The sequence below is a fragment of the Geospiza fortis genome, unplaced genomic scaffold (genome assembly GCF_000277835.1).
Source record: "Geospiza fortis unplaced genomic scaffold, GeoFor_1.0 scaffold20, whole genome shotgun sequence".
In the NCBI taxonomy this organism is placed as follows: domain Eukaryota; kingdom Metazoa; phylum Chordata; class Aves; order Passeriformes; family Thraupidae; genus Geospiza; species Geospiza fortis.
The window spans coordinates 182,523-201,600 of NW_005054374.1; the positions used below are offsets into that span (position 1 = coordinate 182,523).

Genomic DNA, 19,078 nt, shown 5'->3' on the forward strand with positions numbered 1-19,078 from the left:
TTGTGATCATTACTGCCTACATCTAACACAGCAGTGGCATCAGAGCTAACTGATGGAGAATGCTGCTAATTTCCATTTAACAGTGGAAAATTTGTTGTTAAAGCACCTTTCACCAATCCCAGTGTATCCATTTCCTTTCCTCTTTTTGCAGAGGGAATAATCCCAACATCACTTTTGCTGTTCAAGAGTTTACACCCAGAAAGCCTCCTACTTTCTTGCGTCACATCTTGACAACTGTTTCATTTCTTGGTCTTTTCTCATGATAGGGCCCCAAACCTTAGTGTCTGTGCTTTTGATTTAATGACTTCACACACACATGGGAGGAGTAAAGCTGCAAAAACTACCATCTGCATTGTTATACCTCAACACTGCTCCTGGCAGTTCCCTGATGAGAAGTTCAAGGAAAACAAACAAATGTGCCTCCTCTCAAAGTGAAATAACACTTAAGAAAGTATTCCTTGCAAGCAGATGTATATGAGTGTAAAAAAGTCAGTGGCCTATGCAGAATAAATGTGGTATGCTACATACGTGAAAAAAAATGGAGCAGACTGCACACATTTTCTGGACAAAGGCAGTGATATCTGAGAGAGTCCAAAAATCTTATGAATTGCATGGTATCTGCTAGCCCATGTTCAACATCAATATACCAAATAAAGAATTAGACACACAAAATATGATAAAATGCTATCAGAGGTCAATATTCATATTAAAGTATATGTTTATAAAAAAGCTTTTATTCACCCATTCCTATGCCAACTGAGAGTGGTGAGATCAGCTAACATTCAGAGAAATTTATTCTGCCTTCAGTGTTGCTAGCATATCTTACCTGTTAATGTGCATATAAGTAGAAAGATCAAAATTATACTGATTATATGGAATTTTCACTATGAGGTTGGATGGTTGTAGTCAATCACAAACAAGTTATTAGTACAAAAAGAAGCATCTCTTTTAAGTACAGAGAGACTTAAATCCTTGATGCAGAATTAAAAATTTATAAATTCCTTCTGTAATTTTATGAAGACAAGACCTTAAAAAACACTTGGAAACAATAAAATATCTTTAAAATTATGATAAAAAATAATAAATAATATTTTTATGTAAGAACATAAATATTGTCTCATGTGTATGATTTTTTTTCTACTCGTGTTGCAGAGTGGTTGCAATCCACAAAATTCTGGACATTGCAACACTTAAACCATATAGTTTAATGCTTGTATCTGATTTCATCAGTCACTTATATTAAAAAAGAAACTTTAAAAATATACATTACTATTTTCAGCACTGTTCTTGGACAGGGAGTGCTTTATGCCTTCACAACTCTTCTCTGCTAAGGCTTACCTTACTCAAAAAATGCCGCTTTAACAGGTTTTTTTCTTCCATGATAAAATGACTCTGCTTAATCTACACATAAAATTAAATAAAACCAGTCAAAATGAAGCTATTCCTAAGAATGGCATTAATTAGAAAACATTTCAGTAAATTTTAGATTCTAGGAGTAGCAATAGAAAATTGCAGGCTTTGATTTTGAAAACTATCTGTCAACAGGCATCAACCAACCTGAAGTTAATTCTACTTAAGTTCCCTTCATAATTTGATTGAAATGCAAAAGGTTTCTCTGTAAGAAAATGTCTCTTTCCTGTATGTATAGGCCCAAATTATGGGATATCTCCCAATACCTCAGACAGTTCGGCTACACTCTGATGAATACATTATTTTCCTAGTTAGATGTGGCAGAGGGCAGGTGAAGAGAAGAAGAAAAACAGAGACAAAAGCTGTAGCAATTAATTTAAAAGAGTAAATCCAGAGTATTTATAGTTGTAACTTTGTTGTGGTTTTTTTTTGGCTGTGGGGTTTTTTTGTTTGGTTTTTTTTGGTGGTTTTTGGTTTTGGTTTTTTTTTAATGTAAAGTTTAAAAACTATGACAAAGCATTTTGATACTGCAGTCAATCCTTTGTGGTCCCCACACCCTCATGCCTTTGGAGCCCTCCTAGATGTCAAATACACTTGGTCAAGTAGTAAAATGAACACCCCTTTCTCACTTGCTGAACAATGCTTTTGTTTAATTCTAGCTTAGGTAATTGATTCTAGATAGGAACTTTCCTCAAACTGAGGTACAGCTACACATTGAAACTAAAAACAGTTTTTGAAAACTTACCCAGTTCTCCTTACTAAAGACCTGCCAGCTTGCATAGAAATAAGGGACTAAGATGATTCAGAAATTCCAGCAGCTCTGCTGCTAATTTTTGACCTGATAATTTCCACTGGTACCTACTTGCTAAGCAAAGAGAAAAATAAATTAATTTCAACTATGATGAGACTGGGGCAGAGGACTCTCATATAATTCAGTATATGTGATATAAGTAATTTTTCTCAAAAAACGAAAGAAGAAAAATTAGAGTAATCTGTATCTTATACCACACCTGCAATGTTACCATGTCCTGAACAAAAACAAAATAGAGTAACGTTATGGCATTATTGACTAATTGGAACAACTGGGATATAGAAAATGTCTCTTGTTCTAAATAAATTATCCATAAATCCGAATTGCTTCTGATAATGATGGCATATCTCAATATTAATAAATGTAGCAGAGCAAATCTGACAAAGAAATCTGTGTCTGTCATGTAATTTTAATCAGAAATTTGTAATTTTTGTAACAGTCTGTATCATAAGTATTTACCAAACTATTTACTGCTCAGACTAGGCACACCCAGTAGGATTTTGGGGGGAGATAGCACCAATGAGCCAAGAGAGATAGGCATTGTCAGTATTAGAAATCACAAAATAAGCAAATGCTTACATTACATTTTGTAAAGAGAAAAACCAGAACACTGCAAAATCTAGATCCTAGACTGATTTCCAACAACTATTTGAAAATGTTGTTTAGTATTTTATAAGGGTTTAACTAGAAAATACTTTTGTAATTGATTTATATGTGTTACCTTCCAGTAGACAAAACATATTTGAAAGTTTTTATATGCTAATTATAGAATACATAAATTCAGAGAAGTTAGCCATTTCTTGGATTGATCTTGAATTTTTCACACCAAAAAGACATACAGACATTACACATGTCATACTTCAGTAAATATCTACTTCATAGTTCAGAAAATTAAACTCTTGTACACAGTCCTATATCCCTGTAGCTATAATGTCCACTTGGACTTTGTTAAATCAGTGTCATAAATTCAGCCACACAGAAGGAAATAGATTTCCAAGAGAATAAAAGGAATTTCAAATTATTTTTCCTTAAAATAGAATTTCACAATCAGGTTTCTTGGACAGTGATAAGCTATAGAAGTGACACAGTGATAATAGTGGTAGAAGTAGTATCACACAATCAGCTGGAAGTCAGCCTACTTACGAACAGATTTTGGTCAATGCCAACTTATTTAATGGCTGATTTATTAAGACTACAGAAGCACCAATCTTAGCATTTATGCTGCCTAAGGGCATGAAGTTTTAGGGCTGTCTTGAGTATGTATGTGTAACTGCTGAGTGATCACCAAGAACCAATTAATGATCAAGTTCAGATTGGTTAGATTACAGACTACTGGTATCTGAATTGACTAGACCATTTTGGAATTGACTGCTGATTTGTGATGCTAACTTTCCAGATATTTATGCCAGCTACATCTGTTAGATAATTTCAATATAATTTAGGAAATAAAGTAAAAATAATATTGAAGTACCGCATCCGTAATGCATGCAAACAGCTTCAAGGAGCAAAACTTTAAACCCTAAACCTTTACACTGTCTAGAAATGTTAAAAAGTGTTACCTAATTATTTTCCATCTTTAATCTACATTTATAGAGATACAATCATACATAAGAACAATTATGTCACTTAGGCTGATTTTTTTATTTCAGGAGAACAATATGTTTCTTTAAATGATGTGAAAAAAAATTGTTGTCCACACAGAAATTCAGAAAGTTAACTAAATATGCTCAAATAGAAAATTCATCACTCACACTGTACATCTACAAATTTGCTTCCTTCCCTACCTTCGTGTGTATACTCAGATGCATCCATAGAAAACAACAAAAAACAACAAACAAAATAAACCCAAAAAAACCAAAACCATGCCAACAATAACAATAACAAAAAAACCAAACAAACAAAAAAACAAATTAAAAAAAAAACAACAACCAAAAAAAAAAACAAAAAAACCAAACCAAACCAAACCAAAACCCAAAAAACCAAAAATCCAGTGTAAACCAAAACAAACCTTCCAGCCATGAGTAATGTTGACATTCTGAATTGTAGACAAGAGATGAACATCATCTCTTCAAAAAATACTGTCACTTAGGGCCAGATCGCTCTGCAGGACGTATTTTCCCTTATTTAATGCAATAATAGTGCCAAGTAATTTTTGACACCAAAATCCACAGCATGTAATTTATTAGACTAATAAATCATAATATACTATAGCAGAGAAAATAAGATGGTAATTAGCTGCCTTGTTTTCCAAATAACTGGGTAATTATAAAGAAGAAAATATTGTAGTTGCATAATGCTCTCAGTTTGGTCTATAAGCTGAGACCACTGGGTTCTGTGTTGTACATGATTTTTTAACCAAAGGCTTGGTTCTGTTTCCATCTCAACCATTCTGTGAGGAGTGAGAAAAGCCTGTGGCATGGCTAAGACCCCATTTGTACAACTATATAATTTAAAGACAAATTTCTAACCCAGCTTTACACCGTGTTGCAAGAGTTTTCACTCCTACGTGACAAGGTAAAGATACGAATTTTCACTTTTAAACCTGAGAATGCAATTTAGATCACTTCACTAAATTTCATAACAGATAATGAAGTGGCCGCGAAACATCTTTTTGTATAGTTCTCTCATTCACAATATGGCATTTTAAAACAATTGTACAGCTAAAATACTACAGCTTTGCAGTGATAAGAGTGAATACTGCACAGAATTAACAAGAAAATATGAGGGAAGAAAAATATGCTTTAGAAAAACTCAAAATTGCACAGTAAACTTGTGCACTTATACAAAAAAGGCTATGGATTGTCTTCACTTAAATTACTGCAACACTGCATGCATTCATTTTAGACAGAGAAGATAAAGTGCATTGTAAAATGCATCTATAAAATTAGCTTTTCTTGAGCTATATCAAAGACAATATCCATCTTCAGTTGATATTGTCCCATTTTTCCCATAACCTTATCTTAAATCAGACAGAAAATTAAAGGATTTTAAATACACTTAAACTATTTGGAATTTCCTACATTTTCTAGTAGGAATTTCCAGGTTGATGGATACTGGAAAATAGGTGTAAACATTCACCTGTGATTCTCTTCCCAAAGTTCCTTATTCATCCTCATCCTGCTTTTTGCAGACCACAGTAAAAAAAAAAAATCCAGTCTTTAGCTATGTTGTGTAAAGCTATTTGTTTAAGAAAGGTGCCACTGCCAATGGCAGAAAAGTTAAATGGTGTCACAGAATCACCTCTGTCCCATTCTTAAAAGACCCAAAGTGCACAGGTGAATTGGATACTAATCCATCACTGTACAGTTCTTCTGTCCAGCAGGCGTTTTCCTGTTTTTTCTAATGTCTTTTCTCTGTTTTATTTCTCTCTCTTTCCACTCATTACAGAAATAATGAAGCATTAGTTTGCCCCTTCTTCTTGTCAACCATTACTTGTTTATTTAACCCAAGAAATGTTTAAGCAAGGATAAGAGAAGAAAATCACTTCATTCCAGCACCAGTGTTTGTGAAACCAGTGGAAAACAAATGAAAACAATGATAGCACATCACCATTGAAGTGTCCACGTTATTTTGATGCAGACAGATAATCAGGACACCAAGTCCTGTGTTTATCTAATGGTGATATATTTATTTAAATTAATGTTTGATTTATAGTTTAGAAAATATCTTGATATATAAAAATATTTTAATGGTAAACAGAAATGTTTAAATTCTATTAAACTAACTAAATAGAGCTCCACAGGGAAATATTAACAGAAGATTGCAATATGTTCTTAAAGACTGAAAGTAAACAAAGTCTTGAATCTAAAAGGTAAATTTGAGCAGTACTTAATCTGGTTCAAGGAGTTGATCACATATTCTCTCACCTGAAATGATTATCCAGTTAGGAGACAGGCATTTTGAATTTCTGAATGCTTTAAAGGATCTAAAAGAGAATACTGACTTTTATTTGGAAAAATGAAGTACTAAGGCGCTGGTATTGTATCCATGGTTCAGATAACTATCAAACTTCTCAGACTAAACCACTTACCTTAGAAAAATAAATACAAGTTTTGTATAACTATATTCCTTAGTCATTCCTGATCATAACATAGTCTAATTTGTATGAAAAAGACAGTTTCTCCTGTTGTTTATCATTTGATCAAATCTGTATGGCTAAAATCCAGGTCGAAATATTTCAGGAGAAAAATGATCATAAATTTCAATAGAATGTTTGTGTGTGTCACCAATAAAATTACTGAAATTAGTAAGTCTATTTTTTTTGATTGTATATACAATAGTAGACACATAATTTTGACAGATTGCAAGAGCTTCTCTTGTCCTAAAGATACTCTGTCTTACGATTTGCAGCATGCATAGCTCAGCCAGGAGAGAAAAGTAGAAAGACCACCATGTATAATAGCAGAAAGAATGTTGAGCATCTTGATAAAATATGGTAATAGGACATATATGAAATAAGATTTTACAGTGTAGGCTCTGCACCTGTGTTCACCTAGAAAATGCTCACTAATGATAAAGGCTTTCAGCCCTCTACACCCAGAGTAATTTCAGTCAGCTCAGGAAAATCTAAGCTGAGCCATGACATAAATATGCTCATGGACTGTTGAAATGACAATGTTGGGAAAAACAATCTAGAAAACAGACAGTAAAATAGTTTAATTAAACTTAACATATTGATAACTGATTTTGATCCTTACTTGAATGAAACAATCCAAATCTACCCTTTTCTCTGCAATGGATAACTGTGACGGCAAATATTGCATACTGTTTTAGGATTAAGCTGTAAAGGCTTGTTTTTTCTTCAAAGAGTATCTTAAAGTATCATGGATTTCAGTGGGATTTACTAGTTAATCATAATTTTAAAATATTATAGAGAGATATTTCACTCATTTTTATAAGTTATTCAGATTTCACCACTAGTGTTACTACCAACTGATTTTCTTCCCACCGTTTATTCTGCCACATATTAATAAAGACAACAATGCGTGAGAAAAAAATTTTTAAGACAACAAGAACTCTGCAATTTTTTTCCACTCAATGGGATTTTAGGTTGTGTGCAGTTGCATTTATGTATTCGTGTATCATGTTTAATCTGTAAATGCAATAAACCAGACTTTTTCCTTATAGAATGTCATATGTTACTTGCTGAAAATTTCCACATAGAGGATCACACTATACCAAACAGATTAATATCGAAAAAATGTTATTAAACAGAACATGCATGTTTGAGGTGATATAAACATACTCTATTCTCAAAAGTGGTGGCAGGAAATTCCTTTTTCTAAATATACACCAATATATATTTGTCAATTAGCTTTTGGATATTGGCTGCTATGTATTTGTGAGACACAGGATTTAACAAGGATGCACTATTCTAGAAAGAATAAATCCTTCCAAGGTCATGGTTCCTATATCCTTCTGACAGGTCTGCCCAACAAATACTGGGGAAAAGTAAAATCCAGGGGAGCATGATAATTCTAATTTCACACTTTGATATCAAAAATATATTAGCTCCAACAAAATGTAAGAAATGCAAATCTGTCATTAAGCAACATAATTAAAGGTTTTCTTCAGTGCAGTCTTGCTATGTTTATTCAATGAAGTGTAATGAATTGCAAGATACACAGTAAAACTAAACCCTCACTGATTTATAACAACTTTCAGTTGCTAAATAACTATTATGGAATACATCATAAATTATAAATAAATGCATCATTTTTCTACTTCTTTTGCTTTAAAGAAAAAATCAATTTTGTACTTTTATTGTATGGCTTTATTCAGTTGTTGGTTAACATAGAAAATCTCTGTGGAAGTTATTTTTGATGGTATATGCATGTGTTCAAATGAATAGTTTGAATTTTCATTTTTCTTTTGTACTTTAAAGTCTTGCACAAACAATTAATGCATCCTCACAACATCCCTGTGAGGTAGGTAGTTAAGCTGTTTAAGAAAAAGAAAAAAACCCTTGAGAAATTCCCTCTGTTTCACTAATTCAGCAAAGTCAAAACAGTAACAACAACAAGGCCATTGCACTTCTCACTCTGATTTGGGTCATGAAGATATACTGCCTCTCTCATGTCTCAGTAGCTTCTGTATAAATTGTAAAATCTTTCATACGAATATCACCTTAGTCATTGTCAACAGAGCGAGATATTTTTCATGTGAAATGAGAAGGATACAGTAATTGTCCTGTGTACATGTAAATTTCATTGAATCATCTCATCCTCTAGATAAATAGTAAGAAATAGGCTTCTTGCATGAAATATTTAATATTTAAAAACGTAACCTTTCAAGGTTATAAATACAGTATATAAATATAAATTTTAAGAATAAAAATGTATGTAATGGTTGCATGAATTAAAAAAGTTGGAGAGTGCATTCATCTGAGCAATTCAAAAACATGCTGATGCATATGTACCTTATACATTTGAAAGAAAAATATGCTAAAATAAAGTTTATTGATCTGCTAGTAAAATTTTATAATGGGTATATTCATCCCCTGTCATAGTAGGTGGTGGGTGACATAAAAAAGCACAGCAACAGCAGAATGTTTTTATATAAATTGCATGCACAATCTGATTTCTTACTTGATTATCAAAGGAACAAATATATTCATTAAAAAAGCCAACTCATTTACAAGACAAAGTGACTCTCGCTCTAGCTCCATGTCAATATAAACAATTTGCAACTGATTACATCCATCAAGTTTAATATAAACCATAGTAATCTGAATAGTGTAATCAGATGGAACAAGATTTAATAACATACAAACCAAAGTTAATGTTTCTCTGATTGCTTCCATTAACTCCATAACTATCCAAAGTATTAGTTTTACATATACATTATGTAACTTAGTATTTGAAAAGTTAAAAATACACAATATAGTACATTATATAGAGGACTATATTTACCAAAAGTTTATACATATTGCTGGTTTTTGAATTTTTTTCCGTTTTAAAACATAGTTTACCATATATCAATTAAAAAAGAACACTTCACATATTTAAATTGTCATTATCCTATCAGTATGTTCTCTCTGTAATCTAGGTGAATTTAAAAATAAATAAATAAAATTGTATTTTGATGAAACATGCTTTTACCACTAGCACTTTAAGATTACAGAGAGCACATAAAGCAACAATTTCCTTAAAAGCAAATCTTGTCTTTCTTCATATAAAATCAAAAATGCAGGAGACAATGTGCAGAGTAGTAGGAATGGCAAGAAAAAAATTCATTTAAGTGCAAAAGCAACCTCTGGTAAACTTCGAAAAGGGTAACACTCAATACATATCTTGTTTGTAAAGCTGGAATACTCACAGTTTATTTCCCTTTTATTTACTCAGTTATTGCAGCATGTATAAACCAGTAAGAATAATTGTATTTTATATACAACTAAACAACTCAAATTCAGAAGACATGAAGATGGTTTGTAAAATTATGTTTTCATCCTTTCAAATTTAAAGTAACATTTTCTTACAAAAACTTGTTTGAGAGTTCAAGCAGAACTTTGAAGAAGAGGATATGTATATATAGAGTAATAAAATGTTTTCCAATCACTTCCTAAAGTGAGAATAACATGTTATGGACAAATAAAAAAACCAATTAAAATTGGCATGGGATGGGTAGTTTGGAAAAGACAACTTTTGTGTTTTTCATGTTCAGTGAAAAAAATAGATGCATGGCAAACTAACATTATTAAACTGATAAATGTTATGGAAAAATAATGAGGCAACAGAAATAAACACACATTTTTCATTGCTGAGTTTTTTGTAAATGACTGATTTAACTTAAGGGCAATTTTAAGACCAAAGCAGATCACTATTGTATCAGAGTATATAAAGCTTCCCCCAGTTGCACACAAGAGGGCTTTTCTTATTAATGTCTGGAGAGTTGACACTGACCCTGATGCTCTCATTGTTAGTAGGATGCTGTTAGTAGTAGCAGTTGCAAACATATGGGTTTGCCAGTAACAACTCACAATTTGTGCATAGTTGAGTCTTCCAAACTGAGCAAATTTGCTCTCAAAATCTTGCCAGCGCTTGCTGAGCTGTATCAGGGTTGGCTCCACTGCTTTTGCAGCCCCATCCTTAGACAGGCGTTCAGCCTGCCTGTGCACCGCATTCAGATCTTCCTTCTTCTTCTCCAATTCTCCACCAATCTCCTAGTGAGCAAAACCAATACAGGGCCCAGGACAGTTAGCTAACTAGATCAATCAACTTAAAATTAGCAAAATACTTCCGTCAGAAAATCCATTTCCATTTTATTGTCACAAGTAAAATTTACAGCTTATTTTCATATTATTCATATCCTATTTTACATTTAAACAAAACAAAAATAAGTGAAATTGAAGAAGCTTCTTGGGATGGCCTGTAGAGATCCTAAGAGCTACCACACTTTGAAACTGTTAGCAGAAGCCAACAGTTCCCATGTTCAGATTCTTGCTAGTTCACTGGAATGGGCAATTGGAGAAATTACTTTCTCAGTAAGGGTCAGCATATTCAAGAAAACTAGTGTTTGAACAGCTTACAAATATAGTATTAGGGTCTCTAATGTACTAGTTAACTCCTATTTTACTCCGTGGGAAACTCAACAGAGAATGAAGCAAAGAAAGACGATGTAAAATAAACCAGGAAAACCTTTGACAGTATGTAAATAAATCTATAGAGTTTGACAGTGACATATGAACATGTTCTGATGAAAATGAATGTGCTAACATGAGATAGAGGTCATCCATATATTGGTAAGTCATTTGTTCATCTGGAACAAAGATACATAAAATCAATTACAATTTTTACTAGAAAACATTTGATGCTTCTTAATACATTGCACACTTTCTGTATTATTGACAAAACATTATATTTAGTGTGTTTCAAAATATTTATATATCATTCTGCATAGGAAACAAATAGAAAATATAGTACAACAAAGAAATGTCACTTTGAACACAGATAATTAGGGTTTGCTTTACTATAAATAGAAATAAAGAACTGAACATATAATTTTCTGTAGCTATAAGATAGGATTGTTTGTTGCATTTGCTGTCTGTTCTACAGATAAACTATCACTCCAAAAGATCTATCATTGCCAACCCAAAACAACATTACCTTTAGCTTCTGCTCATCTTTGTGATCTGGCAGACCGGCTAACTTTTTCTCAATGTCATCCAGCCATGTCATTAGGTCATCAGCCTGCCTCTTGTACTGATACCATTGATGAGAAATCTCTAAAGCCTTTTTTCTTCTTTGAGCTCTCAAGTCCTGTTCACAGTGCAGACATTATTAGAATATGAATTAAAGGCTTATAAAATATGAACTGGCATGTGTGCACACTGAAGGGAAAAAAGTGTACAAGGCTGCTAATTTTTTAATTAAAAGTTGATATTTAAAGCAAGTATAAGAGTAAGTGAACATATTTGAATCAATTGAACAATTTTTTTTTTGTTTGTTTAAAAAGAGGTTACCCATTTCAGTGTTGTTCACATGTTGAATAAACCACTGAGACAGTCACCAATATTCAGAGAAGTTAAGACTCTTACATAAATGTCAATATTTTATATAAAACACTTCTGCTCAGAATACTTACTGGACAGATGGAAACACAGCCCACTTAGTACCTAGCCAAAAGTGGGACTTCTGTATTTTGTGGACTCCTGTGAATTTCTAGCCTGCATGAAAACTCTGTAGCTATTCAAATGAAAATCACTGCAATGCAGAAATGTTCACAAAGACAGGTTTTCTTTATCTAAATTAAATACCACATACATAACAAATGTCTTGTGTTTATAACTCTGCTTTAAAAAGGAATAAAACTTTTCTTTAGCAGGAAGGTATAAAATGTTTGGTTTTTTTTCCCTTAGAAATGTTATTAAATATACATTTGCTTTAACTGCTTAACTTTACTCATGTAGAATTCAGAAAATATTTTAATTACTACAATTGCTTATTAGGAAGTAAATTAAAAAATTACTAGTATATTTTATATAAAAATACTCCGATTAATTTGCCTCAACCATTCCTTGAATTTTTTTCACCAGGGTGAATGCCTTAACTGAGTCACCCAAAGGAAAATCTATCAGTATAGCATAAAAAACGGCCAGGGAGGATCTGGTCAATAGCACAGTGCAATAAACACTGCTCTTGTTTCTCCAACATAAAAATTATGAATTGCTTCCATTTAGCTTGGAACAGTCAAAGACACACCTAATAGATTTCAAGCTTCTTTTAAATATGGATGAAACAACAGTATATCCTAGCTACCCTTCTGAATTCACACAGACTTGCAAAATTGCAAGAATTAGAATGAAATCCACAGGAAAGGGAGGAGCATGTAAAAAATAAGTAAAATAAAATGCAACATGCCATGTTCCCCAAACCAAAGATAACTTAATCAAAATTATCCAAAGAAAGAAAGATTCTGCTTGCTGAAGACATAAAAACTCTCCTGCAGTAGCCAGAGCCTATAGCTCCAGGTAGGTGACCTAGGTGACTCTCTAATTGTAAGATTCTATCTTTCACCACTTTTATTTGCCATAGAAAGATGACACTTCCAATTATATCTGTTAGCTGGTCCACATGGCATGGAAACACACCATGTGCATTTCTAGGAACAATATCACAGTTTTACTTCCCAGATTGTGTCAACTCAGAATTTTTGTATGCAACTTTGGGTTTCAGCCTCTCAGCTGCTATGTCTATTGGTGCTACCACCTATCCTATTCCAGAGAGGCTGGGGCCGCTCTTCTAACAGGAGTGTAAATATTTTACTGAAGGAGAAACAACTTATTCGTGGCCAGAAGTGCCTTATTCAATGGAGAATGTAAGTTTGCGGGACCTGATTCTAACTAAGGTCTTGACTGTTGCTGAAGGAATATAAAACACACATAATAGGTTAAAAAAGGACTTCTCAAAGAAATCTGTGCTGTCCAATTGGCAGTCACACAGTTGTAATGCTGAGGATAAGAAAATTCTTGTTGAGCTGGAGGTTGTAAAATGCCTTTTGCAAGGCATCAAGAGAACTGTATAAGAAAATACATCTATAGTTTCAAATTACTCATCTCTAAATAGTAAGGACAATTCATTTAGCAAAAAGATGCCCTGAAATGAAGAAAAAAATGGGTTTAATAGCATGTGCTTATAACTGTAGCTCCTATACCTTGAGGGCATTATGCTTAGTCCGCAACAGCTGTTGTTTTGTCTTTATTTCCTCACGTTTTTTCTCATCTGTGACTCCCTTTTGAAGCCTGTCGCCCCTTTGCAGCAATTCTTTCACTGTGCTCTCATCCTCTTCACTCTGATTAAAAAAAAATAACCAATATAATGTGCATTTTAATCTTATCATTACTTAAGTATCAGTAGACACAGGCTATGCTAAAGAAATCACGTAACAGCGACTTGCAGTTGTATACTGATGACCAAGTAACTTTTACTTGCTTTCTACAATGTAGAAATATGTAGAGGGATAAAAGAAAGATAGCACCTGCAAATCTACAGATTTTTGGTATTAGATCTTATGCAGCATCCAGGATAACAGCATAAAAACAGAGGCAAGAACTTGAAATATATTTTACTTTCAAACAAAAAGAATAGATATATGTAAAATATTCTAAATCACTGTCAGTAGAGATTGAAATTGCCAGTATGCTGGCAGACCATGCAATTACTGACCATTCTGTATATCACATTGAAAATCAGCTATTCTGATAGGACAAATGCTATCACTAAGCATTTTTTATGTAGAAGTCACCTACAAATCTATGAATCTTCAAAGCTGGATCTATGTCACAGCTTCTGGCAGCATCTTGAACCACTCCAAGCATTTGATGCAAAGAATGGGAACCAAAAATGCTCAGGTAGTGGAAACTGAGCACTTTTTCAAACAGACTTTGAATTTAACACTACATACATATGCTACATTCTGCATGCAGCACATGGAGCCTAAAATTTTATTTTTCTTGAATAAAAGAAAAAACAGCCTATTAAGATTCCTTCCAGCACTGATATGAAACAGAAACCTTTGAAGAATTCCTTAAAAATAAAATAATATTGAGTCTTTATATTGGTTGTAAACAAATATAAATTTGATCTTGTTGAGGACTCAAGAGAGAGTTCCAAAGATGAATCTCCCTTTTTGCCCAGCCAAAAAACATCATCTCCCTGAAAATCACTCTGGAGAACACACACCACAACTGCAATAGTAGCAAAGCACTGCAGTATTTTACTCCTCTTTTTCCTTTCCCCCCCAGCAAACATGAATAAATGGTTTTATGACTTGCAACGATAAAACTTAAGTAATAAAGCTTACCACAGCCACAAAACCTATTTACATTAAATGCTATAAGCAGATTGGTTAAGAACAAATTGGCAAGCGGCATTTCTTTTCATGACCATTTATTTTTAGTAAATGTATTCTTTTACTATAATGCCAATTTGGTTACATAATTCTGACTTTTCCTGATCTATTATACTACTACAGGTATTTTAATATTCATTCCTTGTTCTGTAATACTGCTGGTAGTAGTACGGAACACATGGATAAGATTTCTGGCCTGCTTAGTGTTTTCATAAGGAACAAGAAATGCTTTTCTGATAAATTAAAAATTAAGTTAGCACCAAAAAAAATTAGTTAATGCTAATTTGTGACTTTTTATTTTATAATATATTAGTATTGAAAAATTTTGCCTAAGTTATATCCAAAGATCCTAACACAAATATGGGTTTCTGATTTTCACTCAGATTTTTTCATCTCCGTGCTTATTTTGCTCAGACTTCCATTTCAACCAAATTACCATATCTTTATTGAAGTCCTCCTCTTTCAGATTCACTCCCTGCTGAATTTCAACCTCCAGTGGTTCAAGCATTTTTTGTATATCGAAGTCAAATTGCTCCAATTCCTTCAAAGGAATGAAGGGCTAAAATGGAGAAATACAATGATTATTTATTTAAAGGACACATTTCATATTTTTATTAGAAACAGAAATGAAAATAGATATCTGTGCTACCCCCTATTTCTAAAACAATGGTAGACTTTCCATCATGTTGAAAAATATCTACAGCATACTCAAAGTACCCAAAGATACAAATAAAGATACAAATGTATGAATTTATGTAGAATTTCCATGTAAGTAAACCAAAGAATTTTAAGGTGAGTGAAAATTAAAAAGAAAAAAAAATACATTTTCAAAGTTGTGTGTAAGAACAAGTCCAAATAAATAGTGTTTTTCTAAAAAAAAAAAGAAAAAGCTTACACTAATTGGTTAAATCTGGTTTGTCAGAAATTATTCATACAGTCACAAGAAGTCCATTCAAATGAAAAAAAACCCCTACTATTAATAATTGAGAAAATGTTCATGTTAATCTGGTTCAGTTTTGAAATCATTGCTCTCTCACATAGAATAGTAGAAGTGTTAGGTGAATGCTACTAAACAAAGGACAGAAAATTGTGTTAGATATTCCCCTAATAGTATTTCACAATATATTGGGAAAAAAATCAACAAAATTCAGCTTTTGTTTCAAAAACCTCAACAAAAAATTCAGGATGAAAAAACAAAGTCAGTAAAACAAAACAGACCCAATTCCTCCAAAATAAATCACAATATAATTATGGTGCTTGAGTTTAGTATCCAGTTTTGAACGCTCCAACAGGTGCTATTATTAACAACAATGCACTGCCTTTTGTTGAGCTGACACAAGTGCCTGTGAATGTATATGTACATATATTACATACAATGCATAGTCTATTTATTAATTGCATTGCAAATTATCACCAGAAATTGTTTCTTCCTTCAAAGCTTTAAAGGCAAGAAGAACAAAGAAAATCTCAGTGGTTCTTGTATGAAATTTAGACTTAAAGTTAATTAATGCTTTTTGATTGTCTAGGAACTCTTGGATGTGCACCTGTCTTGCTAAAGACATAAACACATTGTATCCTAACTAGTTCTCTTTTACTCTTTCCTCTGGTACAATTACTTATTATTATATTAGTTATTATATTATTTATTATGTAATGAAGACAGCAACAATAAAAATTAATCAGTTAAAACATAAGAGACAGGATGTCAAATGAAATCTCTTCTCAGATGACCTAGAAGACTCAGAGTAAAAAAGCCTTAATTGTATCTGGTTGATTATTTTAACAACAAAGATTTTGCACGTTTACAAACATTAATGGAAATATAATAATGTAAAATATTTATAGAGAATAATACTGTGCTCACAAATTTTCATTAAGAGGCTCAGAATTACACTCATCATGCACTTCAGCTGAGTTAGAAATAATAGAAAACGACGCAGTAATTTCTTCTCAAATGCTCTGAAGAATATTTTCTAAGATACTTAAATGTCATTAAAAGACAAGCCAACTAATAAAATTACAATATAAAATCTACAGTCTTGGAAAAAGGCTAAAAACAATAACAAAGAAGAAAGTGGAAAGAAAAATACCAAATGAATTCCAGCAATTGAATGATGTTCAAAGACTACTTCAAAATGTTACGTCTCATTTCAGTATACTATGAACATTTTGTTAATTCTCGACATGACAATTATATACTAACATTCACTGACTTAATGGATCATTTCTTATTTACTTCACTGTTGTACTGATTATTGTTAATATTTGATTTAAAAAACCTAATTTGAAGACAGATGAGTAATTATTGAAAATAGGTTATGAGAGCTTTCGATCCTCTTGAATTTATGTTTTAATCTTTTACAGAGTGAATAATTTTACATAAATATGGGGGGGAAAAAGCAAAAACATTTAGGAAGCATATCACACCATAATAATAATAATCTTCCAGCTCATTAAGCCAAAATCATAAGGAATGTACAATTGCATACATTATACAGGTAGAGAAAATATAGTACCCAGTAATTTGGTCCTTTATCCAAATTCATATAGCAAGTCAGTAGAATAGTCAATAATTCAGAGTGGGTTTTTACCTCTCTATCTGATTCAACACTTATAATAGCAAGTACCCTTTGCAAATCATATTCTATTTGTGCATTTTCCAAGGTCCTGGAAAAGGTCCCCTAAATTCTAATTTACCATTATAATTTGTGTGCTGTAGTAATTCCTCTCATCTTGCTGGGCACTTCTTCTCTAAATCTTAGTGTGGTTCTGCCAATTCCAGCCCACCTTGCCTTCAGAAATGGAAGAAAACCTGAGAGAGAAGGCTGCAGGTGGAAGACATTTGCATCTGTGCTCTGAAGACACTGCATCTTGATAAGAATCTTCTGTCCCTTCTTTGAGTGAGCCCACAACATGCAGTGCAAACACTGAACCCCCAATAAGCCATCTACAGGCAGTCCCACTCTTCCCTAGGACAAGCAATAATTTCACAGGATCCCACCAAAGGCTGCATCAGCTCTGCAAGTTTACAATAACATGGAAGTGTAAAGTAAAACTGAGATGGAAATCCAGACTGCAGATAGCAGATGTTCAGAGAAAAAACATCAGACAACACAGTTCTTGCAAAGATGTCCTCAGTCTACTGCTTGTACGTGTGTAAGTAGGTAAGAAGCTGGAATGGCTGAAATACTACTGATGGCTATTAGGAAGAAAAATGTTACCTTTATTCAGAAGACATTATTTTGCTTCAGAAATGAAACCTAAATAAATCCAAATATCCACAGAGATGTGCTGGTTAGGCAGGATAGTGAGCTCTGCACAGATCCCAACAACTCATGGAAACCATGTCTCCTTGCTTTTGCTTTTTGCCAAGCTTATTTCCTGCTTTGCCATGTATCTCTGTGCATTTGTGTCCAGAGTTAGTACAGTGACCAGCAATAATAGTTTGGATCAGGATCTGTGCATTCCCATTATCTTCTCTACCAACCTTCATGGCTGTCTCATTTAATCTGCTGAATAGCTCCTCAGAATAAAGGCAGCAAAATACAATGGAGAAAGTAGGTGGCTTATGACCTTCTTCATTCCAAATCAGAAGGCAGAACTTGGCTAAAAATTGCCTAATCCACACTGAATTCTGATTTAGCAGTCATGCTGGTTCTACAGATGAGTAACTGAAGTAAAATTGATATAATCTCTACCTATCTATTTCTATCTCCAGCATTAGTGAATCTCAGACTCATAGGAAAAGACTAAATGCACTTGAAGAAAAATTAGCTCTCAAAACCAAATCTATATGAAAAAAGGCTACTCATACTTTGCAAAGTTAGAGACTTACTAATTCTCAGATGTTCATTTTTTGTAAGTTAATGACTTCACCATTGTTACATCTATGTAAATTCAGTGAATACTTCTAATTGTGAAACAGTGAAAAAAGACCTTAATGCCAAAACCCCAAAACTGTCACACTTAATTAAAAAAAATCCTCAGGTTCTACATAGTTTTCCTTTTAAAGCTCAGTTTTTCGAGGAACTGTAGCCCACTATGTAGTGGCAATTGTGCACCATTGCAAAACACCATTTTTTATGCAAACACGAGCACCATTTTTTATGCATCTCCTTTATGGAAGCAAGCCCTCCTACCTTTACACTCTTAATTCTCTGTGATATAGCTGCAAATCGCTGGTTGAGCTCTGAGAGTTTGGGCTCCACCACTTTCCTGCAGTGGTCCCCACGGTTTGCCATCAGGTCTCTGGCCTGGTCACGCACAGAGTCCACCTTGGGGTGAATGTCATTCAGCTCAGCCTTTAAGCGCTACAGTCCGTGAGCAAGAGACAGGGCTTGAAGTTAGTAATAAATGCAGAGAGAGAGAAAGAGAGAGAGAGAGAGAAAGTGTGCAAAGGAATAGGGAGCAAAACCACAAAGCAAATTCAGATAATTATGCATGTGTGTGTAAATCCAGTAGAAATACCTTGGATAACATTCCCACTCGTATCCCTCAAATGTATAGCAG

General features: G+C 33.2%; 1 protein-coding gene across 1 annotated transcript in view; it reads right to left on the reverse strand.

Annotated features, from left to right (window-relative positions):
* The window catches only part of LOC102031458 (dystrophin), a gene marked incomplete at its 3' end in the record, with an annotated part of 438,907 nt that overhangs the window by 40,315 nt on the left and 379,514 nt on the right, over nucleotides 1–19,078 (reverse strand). Inside the window, exons 37-41 of the mRNA XM_005424869.2 lie at nucleotides 18,709–18,879; nucleotides 15,006–15,128; nucleotides 13,373–13,510; nucleotides 11,326–11,478; nucleotides 10,200–10,382 (exon numbers count right to left, since the gene is read on the reverse strand). Coding sequence (XP_005424926.1) covers nucleotides 10,200–10,382; nucleotides 11,326–11,478; nucleotides 13,373–13,510; nucleotides 15,006–15,128; nucleotides 18,709–18,879 — 768 coding nt within the window. The remainder of the gene's footprint in view (nucleotides 1–10,199; nucleotides 10,383–11,325; nucleotides 11,479–13,372; nucleotides 13,511–15,005; nucleotides 15,129–18,708; nucleotides 18,880–19,078) is intronic.